Genomic DNA, 17,662 nt, shown 5'->3' with positions numbered 1-17,662 from the left:
TTAGTCCTGTTTTTTTAAAAAAAATTTTTGTGCACATGAATTGCTGTTGGCCTTTTGAGACTTAGTAAAGTGTTTATGTGCAGTGACTGCGGATGGTCCAGAATGTGGCTGTTAGATTGATCTTTGGGCTGAAGCATGATCATATCACGCCATTTTACCGGAAATTGCACTGGTTGCCAGTGGAGGCGTGTGTGAAGTTTAAATTTGGTTGTTTTTGTTTCAAAGTTCTGTTTGGACTTTCTCCCAAATACTTGATTGGCCTTTTTACTTTTGCAAATAAGAAACATAGGAGAAATTCGCACCTGAACTTTGTCTTCCCGTCTGTTAAAGATTGCAAATTTAAAAAACATCATCAGCATCTTTTGTCATATCAGGTGGCATTTGGAAAATCTAATCATGTCTTCGAGTTCTTATGTGAAATTTAGAAGAAATTTAAAGACATACTTGTTTCTTAAATATTTGGGTAATTCATTTCCATGTTTATGGACATTGTACTTTAGTAATCTATTCCGAGAGTCTTTAACTTACGTAATTTTCAATTTATTCAATTGTATACACTATTATAAACTTTTGTTAACCGCATAGAACTTCACGGTCCTATAAGTACAGTACAAGTGAAGGGATGGGAATTCTGAATTTTATTATATGTTTAGATCAGCAAAAAAGAATATTTCATAGGATATATTTGATTGCATATGTTATGGTAGGGTTGGGAGGGAAGGGTTAAATTTTATGTATTATTGTTAAATATGACAGAAATTCAAGTGATGTATTTAATTTCAATTGTCAATTTATTGATACACTTGTTGTAAGATGTAAAAAAAAAAAAAATGAATAAAAATCTTAAAAAGAACTTCACGGTCCTGCCAATTGTTATGTTATATTATGCCTATATGATATGATTTATCACAGCTTTTTTGTTGAGTAGAGGGGGCTATCACGTTTTTCTGAGGATTTTTCGCTACCATGTTGTTTTGAAAGCTTTAATGTCTCTAATGAGTTTTGGTACTTTGACTTTTAACTATTGTGAGTTGTCATGGCAGCCATTTTGAAAGGCAGCTGCACTCCAGTCACCGGGTTTGTTGGTAGGCCCAGGAGTGGGGTTACCGACACAGAAAGGGGTTGGAAAGCGGTGCAGTGTTTTAAAAAAAGACAATCCCCCCTCCCCACAACAAAAAAACATGTGGGCCCCAGTCCAATATTTAGTCAGGGCCAACATAAGATGAGCTTTTGAGTCGTCCTTAATTCACTCGCTCATTTTATGCGGGCCCCAGGTGAATACTGCTGGAGCCTACTGGTTCCTCCCCAGCACTGCCCCCTGGCCCAACCTGACCGGCTCACTTTTTCGGGACCAGTCAAGCCAATATTCAGCAGCACTGCCCAATCAGCAATTTAAGTGAGCTAGAGCCTCTCTGGCCTGTTGCATTTGCTGTGAATATTGAGCCCGTTGTATTTATTATGAATTTTTTTTTGTATACCGCCTAGAGCAGTTTAGAAGCTGTTTAATAAATTAAAAAAGATACAAAATACACTTGTCCATTACAGAGGCAAATTACGCACAGAAAGTTAACACAGAGCTTTTAAAACGAAAACCCTGTGCGACTTTCCTCTCCCCAACCTCCACTCGAAGTTGACACAGGGTAAAACAATTTTGCTGTGAACATTGAGGGAACCGTGGGGTCCCATTTGTCTTGGGATTTATTACACAGGTTAACAGCTTTGAAAAAGTGTTACACACTTATAAAAGATATGGACGTTTAAGAATGTGTCCGTAGCGGCTGTCACCTTCTTAAAAAACAATCGAGCACTGAACTGAACCTCTCTTGACTAAATGATTCCAGAGCATAGGCCAAGTCAAAGCCTGTTGTGCCTTTTCCTAATTTCCACTAACAAAACATTAACTTGGTGAGGGCCCACCCCAAACAGTTTTTACGCGCATGCAACATACACACAAGGGAAGTGGACAGATCCACAGCAAAACTATGCCACTGGTAATGGGTAGATAAGATGCGTGCCCTAAAATTAACTAGTTGTATCTAGGCCAAATTTATCTTTCTGTGATAAAATCTAAAAAACATCTAACAAGCTAGAACTTCCTTTACTGATTGGCTCCTGTCCGGCACTTTACACAAGCATCATATCTGATCTGAACTTTTAGCAGTGGTGCAGCCCCAGGGAACATGCCACAAAGCCCAGATCGATTTCAGCCTGTGAAATTAATAAGGGAAGGAGCCCTTCAAACTCATTTTAAAATCTCATGGGAGAAGCAGCTCTAAAGAGGATGCACTGCAATTTGGGGGTTCTCAGTCTGCCTCCAGCCCCTCTAGGGGTGCACAACACGACTCCTTACGCAGAAGTCTAAGGCTAGCCAACTATTCCTCCGCTTCCAGAAAGCTTTTCCCTCTTCTCTGCTGCAGTGCTGAGCTCAGTCAAAAGCCCAAGTGCAATCTATAAAGCAGCCTCTTGCTCCAAGAGGACATTTACAGAAACGGACAGAACTTTGAGCATTATATATACTCAAGATGGTAGAAGCGGGCCAAAGAGAAACGAGTTACATCAGACTGTCTTTGGGGGCAGGGAATTGGGGAGAGGTGAAGAGAGAATTTGATTATTTCTTATAGAGAATTAAGTCTGTCAGAACTTATCCCCCCCCCCCAGCACTATTTACACCCTTAACCTGTACAGCCACCTTGCCCCAGCCAACAAAGTCCACGTGGGCGACAACATCTGGCCCTATGACGTCTGACACTGAACATGCTGCCGTGGGTCATCTTCGTGGTAAGCCTCGCCTTGGTACCGACTGCGTTCGGCACTGGGGTCATAGTCCACCAATTTGACCTCCTCCGTCTCCTCGGTGTTCATGTGCTGCTCTGGCAGGGGGAAGCAACTCTGCAGCTGCTGAAGCCGCTCGCTGGGCAGCCAGCCTGGCTCCGGGAACTTCACCTAGTGGAAATTCAGCAGGAATGAGTAAGCAGCACCAGTGGGTCCATCCCCACCACCCCTAGTCTCTAGGACTCTGTAGCTGTTAATGCTCAGACTTCTACAAAGCAAAGAGGCTTTTGCTTTTTTTTTTAATTTTTAAAGCATGTAGACAATCAAAGAGGCACATTGAATTCCTAAACCTCCTGCAGGAAACTGCTGCCCAAACTCCATGGAGGGACAAAGGTGGGTCTGGTATCATCATCGCCCCCTGCTATGAATTAGAAGCGAACAACCTCGATCCTCAAGGACTGCATTTCAGTCGGGTCTTCCACAATTGATGCGCCAGAGATCTGGTTTCAAATTCAGCTCAGGGTTACTCTTGTCAAAATCCCTGAAAACCCAACTGGCTTGCAGCCCTCAAGGACAGAGGTGGGGCAGCCCTGCCGTAAACCCTTCCCAATTATGGAGCAGTGTTTAGAGGGCGGCCCCTCTCTGCTAAAAAGATGATGAGCTGTGCTATTTCTGAAGTCCTACAACTTTGGAAGGGGAGGGAATGGAGGAAAAAGGACCCCAGCCCCTCCCTTCCCCAACACACCTCCCTCAAAGCTTTCAAATGTGAAATTCATGTAGTTTTCCTCTTGGAGGACTTTCTGCTTTCCACCAACCAAAAATAAAGTTGTTTGAAAGAAATAACTAGAACTGTGGAGTGGGACTAATTCCCCCTCCCCCATAAAGCATGCACAGTCCTGTTGCGATCCCATAATCATGTTTGTATGACAGAGATTTCTGCCATTTAAAATTATCTGCCCAAGAAGAGCCATGTTAATCCAAACATCTTTTGGGTTGCGAAGTTCAGTGGGTTAACTGACTGGTTCACACAACGGCCCTGCACTTGTTCTCTAGGGACCGTCACCTGTCTTATTCCAAAGGCCAACGGAGGCCGGGGATCGGCTGGAACCTGCCTCGTGGCTTAAATCTAGAGCGGCTGTTGACTGGCTCTTGCCTTTTGTAAGCCGGTGTTCCTCAACTCAGTCCTGGAGTCCCCCCTTGCCAGTCAGGTTTTCAAGATCTCCACAATGGATATGCATGAAAGAAGTTTGCATATAATGGAGGCAGTGTATGCAAATTCAATGTGGATATCCTGAAAACCTGACTGGCAAGGGGGGACTCCAGGGAACACCAGCATCCTGCCCATGGTCTCTGCTCGTCCGAAATTTCTAGCTAGGACTCGCATAACGGGACTGCGCAGGTGAGCTAATCCATCACCATTAAAAGGCCAGTCCGTGGCAGAAGTGCAATCATCTCTGCCCTCACCTCAAAGTGCACCAGGAGTCTTCCTCTCTCAAATGGGTGTCGGTAGATGGGCATGCCCTCGTTAGGAATGCACTTCGTGTCTCCGGGCTTGATGACGTCACCTGCTCAAAGCAAAAGGACTAGAGCTTTACACCAGCTCCGCTACCTTGAAGTCACCCTGAGAATATCGTTCACTGGACCAGCTGCTTTTTGACCCAGTGAAGGCCGATTCCTAGTTTTTATCCAGTTTCCGAAGTTTACAACAGCTATTTAGATGGTGAAAAACGAACAGGGCTCAAAGTACATGGGAACGGTGCAGGTCATCTGCTAATTTGTGCCACAGATACTTCAATACTTGTGAACTTTACATCCTTTTTTTTAAAAAAGCAGCTGAAAACCACAGGCAAAGATTTCAAAATGAATGCTCCATATGTTACGTCCATTCAAGTACTTTACCCACAAAAAAATGAGTTGCAAGCAATTTCATCTCATAATTTTAATCTTTTGAAAAACAGCTTCCTAAATAACCATTTCTAAAGCCTTTTAGAAAGCAGTTTTGTTCTACTGCTAGGCCGACTTTGAGTGTTTTCTTTCTGTCTTAGCTGGGAAACTGTTTCTGATCTCTATATTTTAAGTGTTCTCTCATCTGGGACTGCTACATCCAAAAAAACAAAGGGCTCTGATTAAATACCAAGATTCCAAATCCTAATTTAAAAAGTGGCTTCTATGCCAGGAATTTTCATAGCAAAACTTGAATTTGCAATAGGCTTTTGTCTATGCTGTTTGCAACCTCAGGTCGAAGTGATGCGGCACCCTCACTGCTGTTTTGGCTCACACGAGTTCTCCATGCTCCTACCTTGCCGCGATGTCACCAGCAAGATCCGGTTGTCAAGGGTGCGGATGGTCTGTCTGCAGCCACACAGCGCGTCCACCAGGTCGATCTCCAATTTCACGATGAGGTCGTTGACTTGACGCTGGAACGTGGGGTGCTCCTTCTGATCTAGGACAATAACGATATCCCCTGGCTCCAGCCCTGGCACCTGGTCCCCTTCTCCGTGGAACGAGATCTTCTGACCATCCCTCATGCCTGAAAAACCCAACAGTGGAATCGAGACGGGAAATACGGATTACTTAATTCAAGGAACAGAAATGAACAGTTTGTCTGGGAAGAGACAACCGAGGGAATTGCAGACCGTATCTGAAAGCATAGATCCTTCAAAAGGATCCTTCTGTGGATTTAAAAAAAAAATTTAGCATAGTGAAACCTGTGCTTACTGGACTAACACCATCATCTTACTGGGTTAGGAGTTGAGTATAGCCAAATCAGTTTTTATAATTACAGTAGTACCTTGGTTTGCGAGCATAATTCATTCCAGAATCATGCTTATAATCCAAAGCACTCGTATATCAAGGCAAATGTCCCCATAGTAAATAATGGAAACTCAGACGATTCATTCCACAACCCAAAAACTTTAATACAAAATATAGTACTGTACGTACTTGTATTGCAAGACCTCACTCGTTTCGAACAGTAACTATACTGCAGCTGAATTGGGTGCAATGCTTTCATTATGTTCCGTCGCGCTCAGCACAAGATGTGCGTATGTTGTGCGTGCCTGGAACTGCGGGTGCATGTATTACACTCAGCCGTGATCAGTGATGCGACCCGCATATATTGTGCGTATTTGATGTGACACATGAATGTGTGCTCGCACTGCAAGACAACGCTCGTTTATCGAGTTAAAATTTAAGAAAATGTTTTGCTCATCTTGCAAAACACTCGTAAACTACGTTACTCGTTATCCAAGGTTTGACTGTATATTCTTCTGTCTGCCGACATCCTGCTTAAGGCTCTACACTTCCCAAAATCTTTACCTTTATCTATATGTACATTAAGGATTTTCCTCTCCCGAACCACTTTCCGGCCGTTGCAGGCATGGCAGCGGTCCCGGGGCCGGATCCACTCGCCCTGACCCTGGCAGCTCGAACACACCGTCTGAATGGGATGGATCATCCCAAGCCCCAGCTGTTCGACGTGCACCTCCATGCCTGTGCCATGGCACTCGGGACAGCGGCTTATGGTGCCCTCTTTGGTGCCACACCCTGCAGGAACAAAAAAAACCAAAAAAGGGTCCTGGAATGGAGGGGATTCAAGACATGCCATGGGTCCGTTGGCAAGAGACATATGTCATCTCCGAAACCCATTTCTTCCACGTATAGCTCAATATAAAACACTTAGCGCGATTATTTCTTTTCCATGTTTTGATAGGGGAGGAATCTTTTAGTAAATGATCTTTCATTACGATCCATAGCGCTATCATAATAGGAATCGGTAACAGAAAGCCAGTCACACTGAGATTTATTCCGGAAACTCCCTAGAGAAGGGGCTTTGATGTTAATTGCCAGGCTCATATTATTACACAGACCTTTCCCTTGCTAGCCGAACGGCAATTACATTTTTGCCATCATACCATTGCACTTGGAACAGATCACATTCTTCTGCAAGGACAGTTTGCGAGTAGCCCCATTGTACAGGTCCTCCAAAGACACAGGGAGCGCGTGAATCACCGGCCGTCCTATGAGAAAAGGGGCAAACAAGTGAAAACAGATTAAAAACCACCTTACAAGACTACAGAGTAGCATAGACAGCGCCAGAACTTGGCAAAAGAAAAAAAAAATAAAATAAGAAATGAGATGGTGCTGCAAGATAAGTTTGTTTCTCATCTTAATGAAAATTTATAAAAAGCTGAGAGAAAAGTATTAATAAGAAAGTTAAAGGCTGGGGTTGGATAGGCTGGGGCTCTTTTCTCTGGAAAAAAGGAGGCTCAGGGGAGATATGATAGAGACCTTCAAGATCATGAGGGGCATGGAGAGGGTGGATAGGGACAGATTCTTCAGACTGAAGGGGACAACAGGTACGAGGGGGCATTCGGAGAAACTGAAGGGAGATAGGTTCAAAACAAATGCAAGGAAGTTTTTTTTCACCCAAAGGGTCGTGGACACTTGGAATGCGCTACCGGAGGAAGTGATCAGGCAGAGTACGGTACAGGGATTCAAACAGGGATTGGACGGATTCCTGAGGGATAAAGGGATCGTGGGATACTGAGGGAGGAGCTGGGATGTAACACAGGTATAGAAAGCTAACCAGGTAATAAGTATAGAAACCCAACCAGGTCGTACATGTGCAAGACCGGAGGGTTAGGACTTCGATGGGAAGATAGGACTTCAATGAGAAACCAAGGTGGCAAGGGAGCCCCTTCTGGTGATTCAGACAGGTCGTGACCTGTTTGGGCCGCCGCGGGAGCGGACTGCCGGGCAGGATGGACCTATGGTCTGACCCGGCGGAGGCACTGCTTATGTTCTTATGTTCTTAAACGGATAAGAATACAACAAGATCCGGAACCCCAAAGAGTAACAAAATATTCTAGAACCCCAAAGAGTATCAAGATTCCAGGCAGAATCCCAAAGAATAGCAAAAGTCCAGAACCCCAGAGAATAGCAATATTCCAGAACCCCAAAGAGTAACAAAAGATTCTAGAACCTTCCCCCCCCCCCCACAAGTATCAAGATTCCAGGCAGAATCTCAAAGAATAGCAAGATTCCGGACCCTAAAGAGTTGCAACATTCCATGCTACTAAGCCAGGGCAAGCAGTGGCTTCCCCTATGTCTTTCTCAATAACAGACTATGGACTTTTCTTCCAGGAAATTGTCCAAACCTCTCTTAAAACCAGCTACGCTAGCCGCTCTTACCACAACCTCTGGGAATGTGTTCTAGAGCTTAACTATTCTCTGAGTGGAAAAAAAAAATTTCCTCCTATTGCTTTTAAAAAGTATTTTCCGGTAACTTCGACTTAAGTGCTGTCCTGTACCTCTCTGGGTTCTGCCACAATTAAGAGGCATCCCAAGTAGCATCCCACAGTGTGTGCGATATCACTTAGGCCATGCAGACCAATCGATACCACAGTATGCAATTAGAAGTAAAAATGAAAACCACAACAGCAAGCATTTTACCTTGACTAGATAATCTCTATTCTGATGGGCTTGTTTCAAATATCAATATAGAAAGAGGGAAAAGGTCCTTGCAGAAAGCCCAATGACAAAACTCAGGAGACCCCAGAGTTCACAGGGTTTATTGCACTGTCCAAAATCATCAACAGGTGGCGCTCACGACGACCTGACACGGCGGTGTTTCGGCACAATCCGCTTCCACCAGGGTCCTCAAACTGTGATATGCCTAACTAAACTTGACGTTATCTACCGAGTCGAAAGCTCGACTCAGTTTACAGTAGTTAAGAAACTAAGAAAAATTTACAATGATAAATAGAAATTGAAAAGAATATAAAATTTCAAGGGACTTAACTTTCAAAAATGTTTAGCGAAGAGAGTAGTTTTTAAAGATTTACGGAAAGACTGAAATGAACTGGAGAAATTTTTAAGACCAAGGGTTGGCTGAAGGTCTTAACTCCTTTAATCCCTTTTCTAGAGGGAAGGGAGAGTTTTAATTGTTGGGTACCTCTTGCAAAGGAAAATCTAGAAATAGTCCATAATAAAGGAATGAGGGGAATAAAAATACCGTGTAGAATTTTAGCCAATGGAGACTCTGGCGCAAAGGAGTCACATGGTCAAATTAGCTTTTTCCAAATTCCACACGCTTTAGGATAGTGTCTTTTAGGACATTCCTAGGCTCAGCCCTTCAGTCATGTCTTATTTATCTATTCCATTTTTTATACTGTTCTCCCAGGGGAGCTCAGAACAGTTGACATGAATTCATTCAGGTACTCAAGCATTTTTTCCCCCGTCTGTCCTGGTGGGCTCACAATCTCTCTAATGTACTTGGGGCAATGGGGGGATTTGAACCCACAACCCCAGGGTGCTGAGGCTGTAGCTTTAACCACTGCACCACACACTGGTCATGAGTGCCTGAATCCCTCATCGATGTTTTCGGGTCATTTGCTAAACCTTTGAATCCTGGTGTACTCCCGAGATGTTCATCGTTCCTCTCTTTGGTCGTCGCCACTGCTTTGTATACAAAAGGGTAAAAGCTCTATTTTCAAGTCAAAATTGGTAAAATGGAATCTAAAAACGTCTCATTACGGAAAGCTTCACTCACCTCGTCTTTCAGCGCGATTGCGCATACGAGTCATGCCTCCGAAGACCAGGTCAAAGATGTCCATTGGGGACCTGAAGCCTGTTCTACACCCAGCACCGGCTCCTTTCACTGCCTGCTCTCCGCCTCGGTCGTACAGCTCCCTCTTCTTTGTGTCTATCAACACCTCGTAGGCCCGCAAGATCTGCTTGAACTGGGAAAAAGATAAGACGGTAAGTGGAAAGATAGCCCTGCCAGCTACTCCTGAAACAGCTATGCAAACATAAGATATATGTTTTCATAGTTGAAAAAATGGGCGAGAAGTTTTACTCCTCTATAATTTCTAATATGGCCGCTGCATGGACAGTCCTTGTTTGGGGGAGGGGGGTAATACCTCGCAGATCTTCCAGATTTCTACAATAACAGGCTCTGAATCAGACCCGAGACCCTTGTTTTACCAGACAACACAATATCTAAACTTGAAATCAAAACCAGCAGTGAACAATGCTTGGTATGGAGTATCACACACTGGCCCCATATCCACTTTAACTTTTTTTTTTTTAAATAAAAAGCGATACATTTTGGAATAGAGAGCAATTTAAAATGGGTTGTTTTTTTGTTCAGTTTCAGAAGAAACTGAATCTGTGGCCAAAACTGAAATTGGCTGCTATAAGTAGAGAATGACATGGAGACAAATTTTTCCCTGTTCCCATCCCTGTAAGCTTTGCCTTAACCACACAAGTCTCGAACACTTAAGATTTTAAAATGTTTGAGGCTTGTGCAGATGAGGATGGAGCTTGCAGAACGGGGCAGGGACAGGAAAAGAACTCGCACGGATGGGGAAAAATTTGTCCAGCCCAGCCTAACCCAAAAAGGAGTAGTTCCCCTCTCCCCAGGCCTCCCTTATAAGCCTTAGTGGCATAGTCAGATCCTGGGTTCCTCCTGACCATGCCGGCTGCGGTCTCAAAATGGCTGCTGCGCTCACTAGCGGCAGTCTTGTAAGACCGCCATTTTGGAGGCAGAGGAAGCATGACCAGTAGTGACTGGGAATTGCTCCTGCCCTGACAGAGCCACTAGACCACCAGGGCTCGTAAGGTAGGGGGGGGATAGAGACTGGTCCTGGTTGGGAGTTGAGTGGAACATGCTGCTTTAGGGACACAGCACTAAGTTTCGGTTTAACATGGCCAGTCTCTGTTTTAGAAACACATTTGATAATTTGATCACTGATCTCTCATAGGCTAAGAAACTGTGTGGTTAGCATGTTATTATCTGTATCCATGACATCCTGTTTGTCTGTCTATCTTGGCGGTTTAGATTGTAAGCTCTTTGGAGCAGGGACTGTCTGCTTCTTTTTGAATCTGTGCAGTGCTGCGTGCGTTTGGTAGCGCTATAGAAATAATAGTAGTCTACCACATTTAGTTAAGACTCAAAAGGACCAGGTGGGGGTAGAAACAGTGGAGAAGGACAAGAACATGGACTAGATGGGGGCAGACGACAGATTTAAGCATAGTCTACTAGTATAATTAATGGCTGCCCCATCTCTCTACGTACTCTGTCTCCTTCTGTGGGATTTTTGTCAGGGTGGTATTTCAAGGCCAGCCGCCGAAACGCTCGTTTGATTTCATCCGGTGAAGCACCTGGTCTGACTCCCAGCACGTCGTAGAAACCAGTTTCTTTCACCATGTTTCACATGCACTGGAGAAAGGGGCAGAGAGGATCGAGTTTGGATTTAATCTCTAGACATCAGCCACAAAGATACGATACAGACATTTAAAAAAAACTTGAAAGGCATTCATATCATCAACAGATCTTTATCAGTGACAGGGAAATGCTAGAACTCAAGGACATGAATTGAGGCTGCAGGGCGGTAAACTTAGAACTAACATCAGGAAATATTTTTCCACCGAGGCTGGTAACTGGAATACCCTTCTGGAAGGCGTGTGTGGGGAGGGGGGGGCATAAAAAAAGAGAACCATTTAAGTCCGGCTTGGACGTTTCCAGTTAGACGTCCAAAGTTGGAGAACAGAAATGACTATTTTTGAATGGAAACTGTTGGACTGTCGCACACAACCGCCCCCCCCAAAAAAAATCACCAGTGTGTGTGTGTGTGTGGGGGGGGGTCGTCTTCCAAAGCACCAGCAGCAGCATCCTGAACCGCAAATCCTTTCTCAAACCCCAAAACAGCTATGAACCACCCTCCCTCCTGCCCCGAGACGCAAAGCCCTCCTCCCTCAAGCTTCGAAGTGGCAGAAGCAGGCCGTGGTCCTGGGCCGCAAACTCCCTCCCTCTCCCTGACCCAAAGCACAGCGGTCAGCAGGAGGCACAGGTTGTTCGCAACCAGCTCCGGCAGGGCTTTTCCTCCGACGTGTCACTTCTGATGCATCAGAGGAAAGGCCCTGCCAGGGCTGGCCACAAACAGCCTGTTGTGAGGCTGCCTCCTGCTGACCGCTGCGCTTTGGGTGAGGAAAGAGAGGGAGGGAAGGAGCAAGGTAGTTTGCAGCTCAGGACCGCCTGCTACTGCCACTTTGGGACTTGAGGGAGGGCGGGTTTTGCAGCTCAAGACCGCTGCCTCACTAGCGCTTCAGGGTGGGAGAATTGAGAGTGCGTTAGACAAGGTTCTCTCAATTAACCAGAAAAACAGTTATCCGGTATCCACTAATCCCCGGATAATAACCGTATTCAAATTGCATGGGACAGACACAGAAAGAAGGAATCAAAGCAAAATTAAATTACCTTCACACTTTAAAACAGAGCATAGAGCAGGGATCTCAAAGTCCCTCCTTGAGGGCCGCAATCCAATCGGGTTTTCAGGATTTCCCCATGAATATGCGTAAGATCTATGCGCATGTACTGCTTTCAATGCATATTCATTGGGGAAATCCTGAAAACCCAACTGGATTGCGGCCCTCAAGGAGGGACTTTGAGATCCCTGGCATAGAGGGTTGTAAGCTGCACACAATGTGTAGTGCCATTTACCTAAAGGCTAATCCATGCTCAAAAGTTCGTATGAATTTTGCCCACCTCTTGAGGAGCATGAAGAGAAAGATCCCAGATGACAAGGGACATAGAGCAGTGGTTCCCAACCACCAGGCCAATCGGGTTTTCAGGCTAGCCCTAGTGAATATGCATGGAGCAGATTTGCATGCCTCTCACTTCCATTATATGCAAATCTCACTCATACATATTCATTAGGGCTAGCCTGAAAACCCGATTGGTCTGGTGGTCCTCCAGGATAGGGTTGGGAACCACTGGATCGAAGACCTGGCTAAATGGCTCAGTTGGGGGATTAGTGTTTTAACGGCTGTCTCAATTACGCATCAAGATGGCACCGTAAAGACTTCTATGTCCAAACATATGCATTTATAACTCTTAATTCAGGAAGAGAGTCCGAAAGTTAGCGGCTTCCAGGTATTGCAACTGGCGAGTCTGAAACTAGTCCACCCTGCAATTAGTCATGGTATAGAAATGGATATACAATAGACTCTCAGTTAACCGGCACCCACGAGGATTGATAGATGCTGGATAAATGTAGTTTCTGGTTGCTTGAGAGTTCTGGTTAATTGAGTTTCAGTCAATGTCAATTATGGGCCTCCATATTATGTTGTATGATTAAGCCAACACTGCAGCTTGGCCAGACTGGATGAGCCTTACAGATCTTCATCTGCCATCACTATGTTACTCGGCAAGACAATGTTTGCTGCTGGAATGTAACTATTAGCTTCCCGACCAGGAAAAGAGAGAGCATCGCCCCTCACACACACACACACACACACACACTGCCGGTGCGGTTTACAGACTGAATAACCACCAACACTTAAGAGATGCCAGCTTGGCCATATCACACTGCTCTTATGAAGCTAACTGAACACCTGTACTCAGAGGACACTTGGAAGGGAGAGGGAGGATTGATGTAGGGCAGGGGTGTCAAAGTCCCTCCTCGAGGGCCGCAATCCAGTCAGGTTTTCAGGATTTCCCCAATGAATATGCATGAGACTGGATTGTGGCCCTCGAGGAGGAACTTTGACACCCCTGATGTAGGGCAAGAGCTTCCCTTAATAAATTCCACCTCCCCCCCAACCCCCGTCTGAGTTCCTGTGGGGACAGGGACAAATTTGTCCCCGCGTCATTCTCTAGAGCGAATAATTAAGGAAAAGGTAGCCCTTTCATTGTTCACTTTCTTCGCTCTGTCCGCGTGAGTTTTGTCGCTGTCGCTGCCCCATTCCTGTAAGCTCTGCCTTAACTGCACAAGCCTCAAACACTTATGATTTTAAAGTATTTGAGGCTGTGCAGATGAGGACGGAGCTTAGGCATTGGTGGAATGAGGCATTATGACATCACAATCTGAGCTCTACAATGTTGCTACTTAGGATTTTAAAGGGTTTGAGGCTTGTGCGGATGAGGACGGGGCTTAGGCATTGGTGGAATGAGGCATTATGACATCACAATCGGAGCTCTAGAATGTTGCTACTTAGGATTTTAAAGGGTTTGAGGCTTGTGCGGATGAGGACGGGGCTTAGGCATTGGTGGAATGAGGCATTATGACATCACAATCGGAGCTCTAGAATGTTGCTACTTAAGATTTGAAGTGTTTGAGGCTTGTGCGGATGAGGACGGAGCTTAGGCATTGGTGGAATGAGGCATTATGACATCACAATCGGAGCTCTACAATGTTGCTACATAGGATTTTAAAGGGTTTGAGGCTTGTGCGGATGAGGGCGGAGCTTAGGCATTGGTGGAATGAGGCATTATGACATCACAATCTGAGCTCTACAATGTTGCTACTTAGGATTTTAAAGGGTTTGAGGCTTGTGCGGATGAGGACGGAGCTTAGGCATTGGTGGAATGAGGCATTATGACATCACAATCTGAGCTCTACAATGTTGCTACTTAGGATTTTAAAGGGTTTGAGGCTTGTGCGGATGAGGACGGAGCTTGCAGGAATGGGGCAGGGACAGGAAAAGAATTCGCCAAGACGGGAAAGAATTCCTGCGGGGACAGGGAAAAATTTGTCCCCGTGTCAATCTCCAATTCTCTCTTCCATTCACTAGGATAGCATTTCACACCAAACCCACAAATGATAGAGAAGGACCTTTTCTAAACTGTTTGTTTTTCTGAACACTTTACAGCACTAAGCAGAGCAGATCACTGGCTTACAATTAATTCCAAGCAGTTTATAGTCAACAAAGTATTTAAAACATGATCTTATATCTATATTAAAAAAAAAAAAAAAAAGCTTCTGCTACCCATATCCCTACTTAATTCACCTTTCACAAAATCTCATCTTCTGCTTTATAAGAAACACCACAAATCCCATTCAACCATCAATCAAACATGCTCTTTTCTGAACGTAGCTAAGACCAATCAGTCATGTTGAAAAGAGTTTCTGAAATTGAAAGGCAGGATAACAGGATGAGAAGGCGTTGTCTTCCTCCAATTCCCCTGTAAATGCGCGATAACATTCAATTCTACGAGGCATATTTACTTTGATTCTGCCCAGCTTGAAAGATTACCGATTGAAAAAGAAGTATCCAACGAGGGGCGAGATGACTGGATATAGATAATTTTGTAATGTTTGATGATGATGATGGCGTGGGCAGGGTTAGTATTCTAATTTAAATATCTTCTGAATTATTCCAGTTACTGATTTCTTTGTATTTCATTATATATAAATATATATTACAAATGCAAATTAAAAAAAAAAATGAAGAAGCCACATTAGCAGAAGTTATGTTGCTTCCTACTGACGTGATCCGATTGATGGTGACTATTTCGGTTAGCCCCAGGGGGTAAGATCTCCATATGGGTTAGTCCAGCATATTGCAAACTACACAAATAGAGAATAGGTTTGGTCCACTGCTGGACCACCAGGTCTTACCGTCCAAGGCCTGCAACAGATTCGGGAAGGGGGCAGGTCAGTGCCGACTCGAATATAAAATCTTGGTTTATATTCGAGTATATATGGTAAGTGTCCTCCCGTAACCCGGTCCAGGCACAATCCTTGCTCAAGGACTCCAGACACCATGCTTTCCCCCTTAAGCTCTATACCAGTGGAACCCGAGTCTGGCCAGCTGGTGTTGCTATTTTACAGCCGAGACTCTTTCCCAGAAGATCTATATGGCAAGCAAAGTTTTTATTTAAGAAGCATGCACAACAAACAGTAGCCCATACATACCCTGAAGTCTTGACCTAGATGTGAAAGCAAGAACCCCACTTTATCACTTCAAAGGTTCAACTTCCTTGTCCGTCATATTTAACAGGGAAGTTTGCAAAAGTAAAATAAAAGAAAAAAAACAAACAAAAACCCCACGCTGCAACTCTCAAGGAAATCATAATATGGAACTTTGCACGCACGGTTCCTTATCTTGAGCTAAGCAAAGAGAAGACACTAAACTATCTTGCAACGTCAGCTGGTGGAAAAACTCCTCGCTTCTTATCATTTATATGTCCTCACCCCATTTTCATAGTTTAACACAGCAGATGAAGAATCAAAATGGCTCATCCAGTCTTCCCGGCAGTGATCTCTGTCCTTCAGCTTTTCAGGAAACAGTTGTTTCTCAGGTTCAGAAGAAATACCATCTGTAAACAGGCTGAACACAAAGGGAGTCTTATCTACCAACTGCTGGAAGCCCCAATGTCAGGGGAGGAGAGGAGAAGGAGGAGATGAATCATCCCATTTAAAGAAGGGCTTTCAAGTTGTCCGTTTTTAAAAGTTTATGTACACTAGTGAAAAGGCAGGGCGGCTGTTTTTAAAAAGGAATCGCACATTTTGATGCCCTAAGTGAAAAAGGACCAGACCTGTCCCTCTTCTCCCCAGGGAAAACTACTGGTAACCCAAGAAAAAAGGAAGAAAAGATGACATTCAACCAGACATCTCCCATTGAAGCCCAACCACTTAGAGGACCTCTTCAATGTTTTTACCCATAGTTCCTTGAAACTCCCAACTACTGTATTTGACATCTTGAGACCATTGCATACTCCCGACAGAAAAATCCCTACACTGGAAGATCCCGGAGCCTCCAAGACCCCTGTAGCAAATGCATACAAGAGACCCTGTAGCCCACAGGACCCCCCCAGCAAATGCATACAAGAGGCCCTGTAGCCCCCCCAAGACCCCCGTAGCAAATACATACAAGAGGCCCTCTAGACCCCCAAGACCTCCGTAGCAAATGCATACAAGGGACCTTATAGCCCCCAGGACCCTCCCAGCAAATGCATACAAGAGGCCCTGTAGCCCCCCCAAGACCCCCGTAGCAAATGCATACAAGAAACCCTGCAGCCCCCCCAAGACCCCCGTAGCAAATGCACACAAGAGACCCTGAAGCCCCCAGGACCCCACCAGCAAATGCATACAAGGGATCCTGAAGCCCCCCAGGACCCCCCCTAGCAAATGCATACAAGGGACCTTATAGCCCCCAGGACCCCCCCAACAAATGCACACAAGAGACCCTGCAGCCCCCCAAGACCCCCCTAGCAAATGCACACAATAAACCCTGTAGCCCCCCAGGACCCCCGTAGCAAATGCACACAAGAGACCCTGAAGCCCCCAGGACCCCCCCAACAAATGCACACAAGAGACCCTGCAGCCCCCCCCCCTCTAAGCAAAGCCGAGGGCCAAAGGAAATGCAAGCAGACCCCCCTCCTGCCCCACGGGTGACACTTACCCCGCTCCTTCTCGGCCGTCACTCTGGAGCCACCCGGCGCCTCCCAGCTCCTTCTCCATCCGTTCAGAACTCTCTGGAAGCACGGACACGCCCCCCAGCCGCCCATAGGCTGCTTTCAGCCGCGGGTGTTTCCTTTCAGCATCCCGACTCCTCCTTCCGCCATCCTTTCCACCCGCTGATAGGCCGGACACGCCCCCAGCCACCCCGGTTAGCCGAGGGAAGGGGGTGGAGTCGCCTCGCGCGCTCGTCTAGCGATTCCGTCGACTAAAAACCGTTGGAAAGCGTCGTCGGCGCCGCCTCGCGCGTGTGGAGAAGAAGGAGGGTTTTCTGTCGTGCCCGTGGGGAGCGCGGGAAGCCGCGTTCTCGTCGTGAAAACGGATGTAGAACTTCCCGGGCGCGAGGAGGAGGAGGAGGAGGGGCGTTTGCGCGGGCTCTCGGGAGAAGCTTCTGGAAACGGGGAGAGCGCTCGAGCCGCTGAGGGGGAGCCAAAACGTCCTTTTAGTTCTAGTTTTACATTAAACTTCGCAAGAATAAATTTCGCACCATTAAACGCAGGGAAGGAAATCGATCGAGACCACTTAAGGAAAATCATTCTTACGCTAGAAACCAATCAAAATCCCCCTTCTTAGACCACAAGAGCGAGGAGAGCGGTCAAACTATATAAGAGAAAAACTGAAGTATAAATTTTTCAGAAGAAAAG

General features: G+C 45.5%; 1 protein-coding gene across 2 annotated transcripts; it reads right to left on the bottom strand.

The window, feature by feature from the left end:
* Positions 1-1,485: 1,485 nt before the first annotated feature.
* Positions 1,486-17,112, bottom strand: LOC117350092 (dnaJ homolog subfamily A member 1-like). Of its 2 annotated transcripts, XM_033924052.1 has the most exons (9): positions 16,963-17,105; positions 15,753-15,888; positions 10,853-10,996; positions 9,326-9,515; positions 6,687-6,791; positions 6,091-6,318; positions 5,072-5,302; positions 4,237-4,337; positions 1,486-2,943 (listed from the first exon to the last, which is right to left on the bottom strand). In XM_033924052.1, exons 3-9 carry the CDS (start codon positions 10,982-10,984, stop codon positions 2,734-2,736), a joined length of 1,197 nt encoding a protein of 398 aa, XP_033779943.1. In that variant the 5' UTR covers positions 10,985-10,996; positions 15,753-15,888; positions 16,963-17,105; the 3' UTR covers positions 1,486-2,733. The 2 variants fall into 2 exon arrangements, with proteins under 2 accessions (XP_033779943.1, XP_033779944.1); XM_033924053.1 differs by lacking the exon at positions 15,753-15,888 and having other exon boundaries at positions 16,963-17,112.
* Positions 17,113-17,662: the final 550 nt, after the last annotated feature.

The sequence above is a fragment of the Geotrypetes seraphini genome, chromosome 16 (genome assembly GCF_902459505.1).
Source record: "Geotrypetes seraphini chromosome 16, aGeoSer1.1, whole genome shotgun sequence".
In the NCBI taxonomy this organism is placed as follows: Eukaryota; Metazoa; Chordata; class Amphibia; order Gymnophiona; family Dermophiidae; genus Geotrypetes; species Geotrypetes seraphini.
The sequence above is the reverse complement of the archived record's forward strand: the minus strand, read 5'-3'. Positions and strand labels throughout refer to the sequence as shown.

Bases quoted from the DNA above. Each gene is read 5' to 3' on its own strand.
- LOC117350092 (XM_033924053.1), bottom strand. From the start codon at position 10,984: ATGGTGAAAGAAACTGGTTTCTACGACGTGCTGGGAGTCAGACCAGGT. The intron at 9,516-10,852 runs GTACGTAGAGAG...TCTTTTTCCCAG, and splicing joins ATCCCACAGAAGGAGACAGA to TTCAAGCAGATCTTGCGGGC. The intron at 2,944-4,236 runs GTGAGGGCAGAG...AATTTCCACTAG, and splicing joins GACTCCTGGTGCACTTTGAG to GTGAAGTTCCCGGAGCCAGG.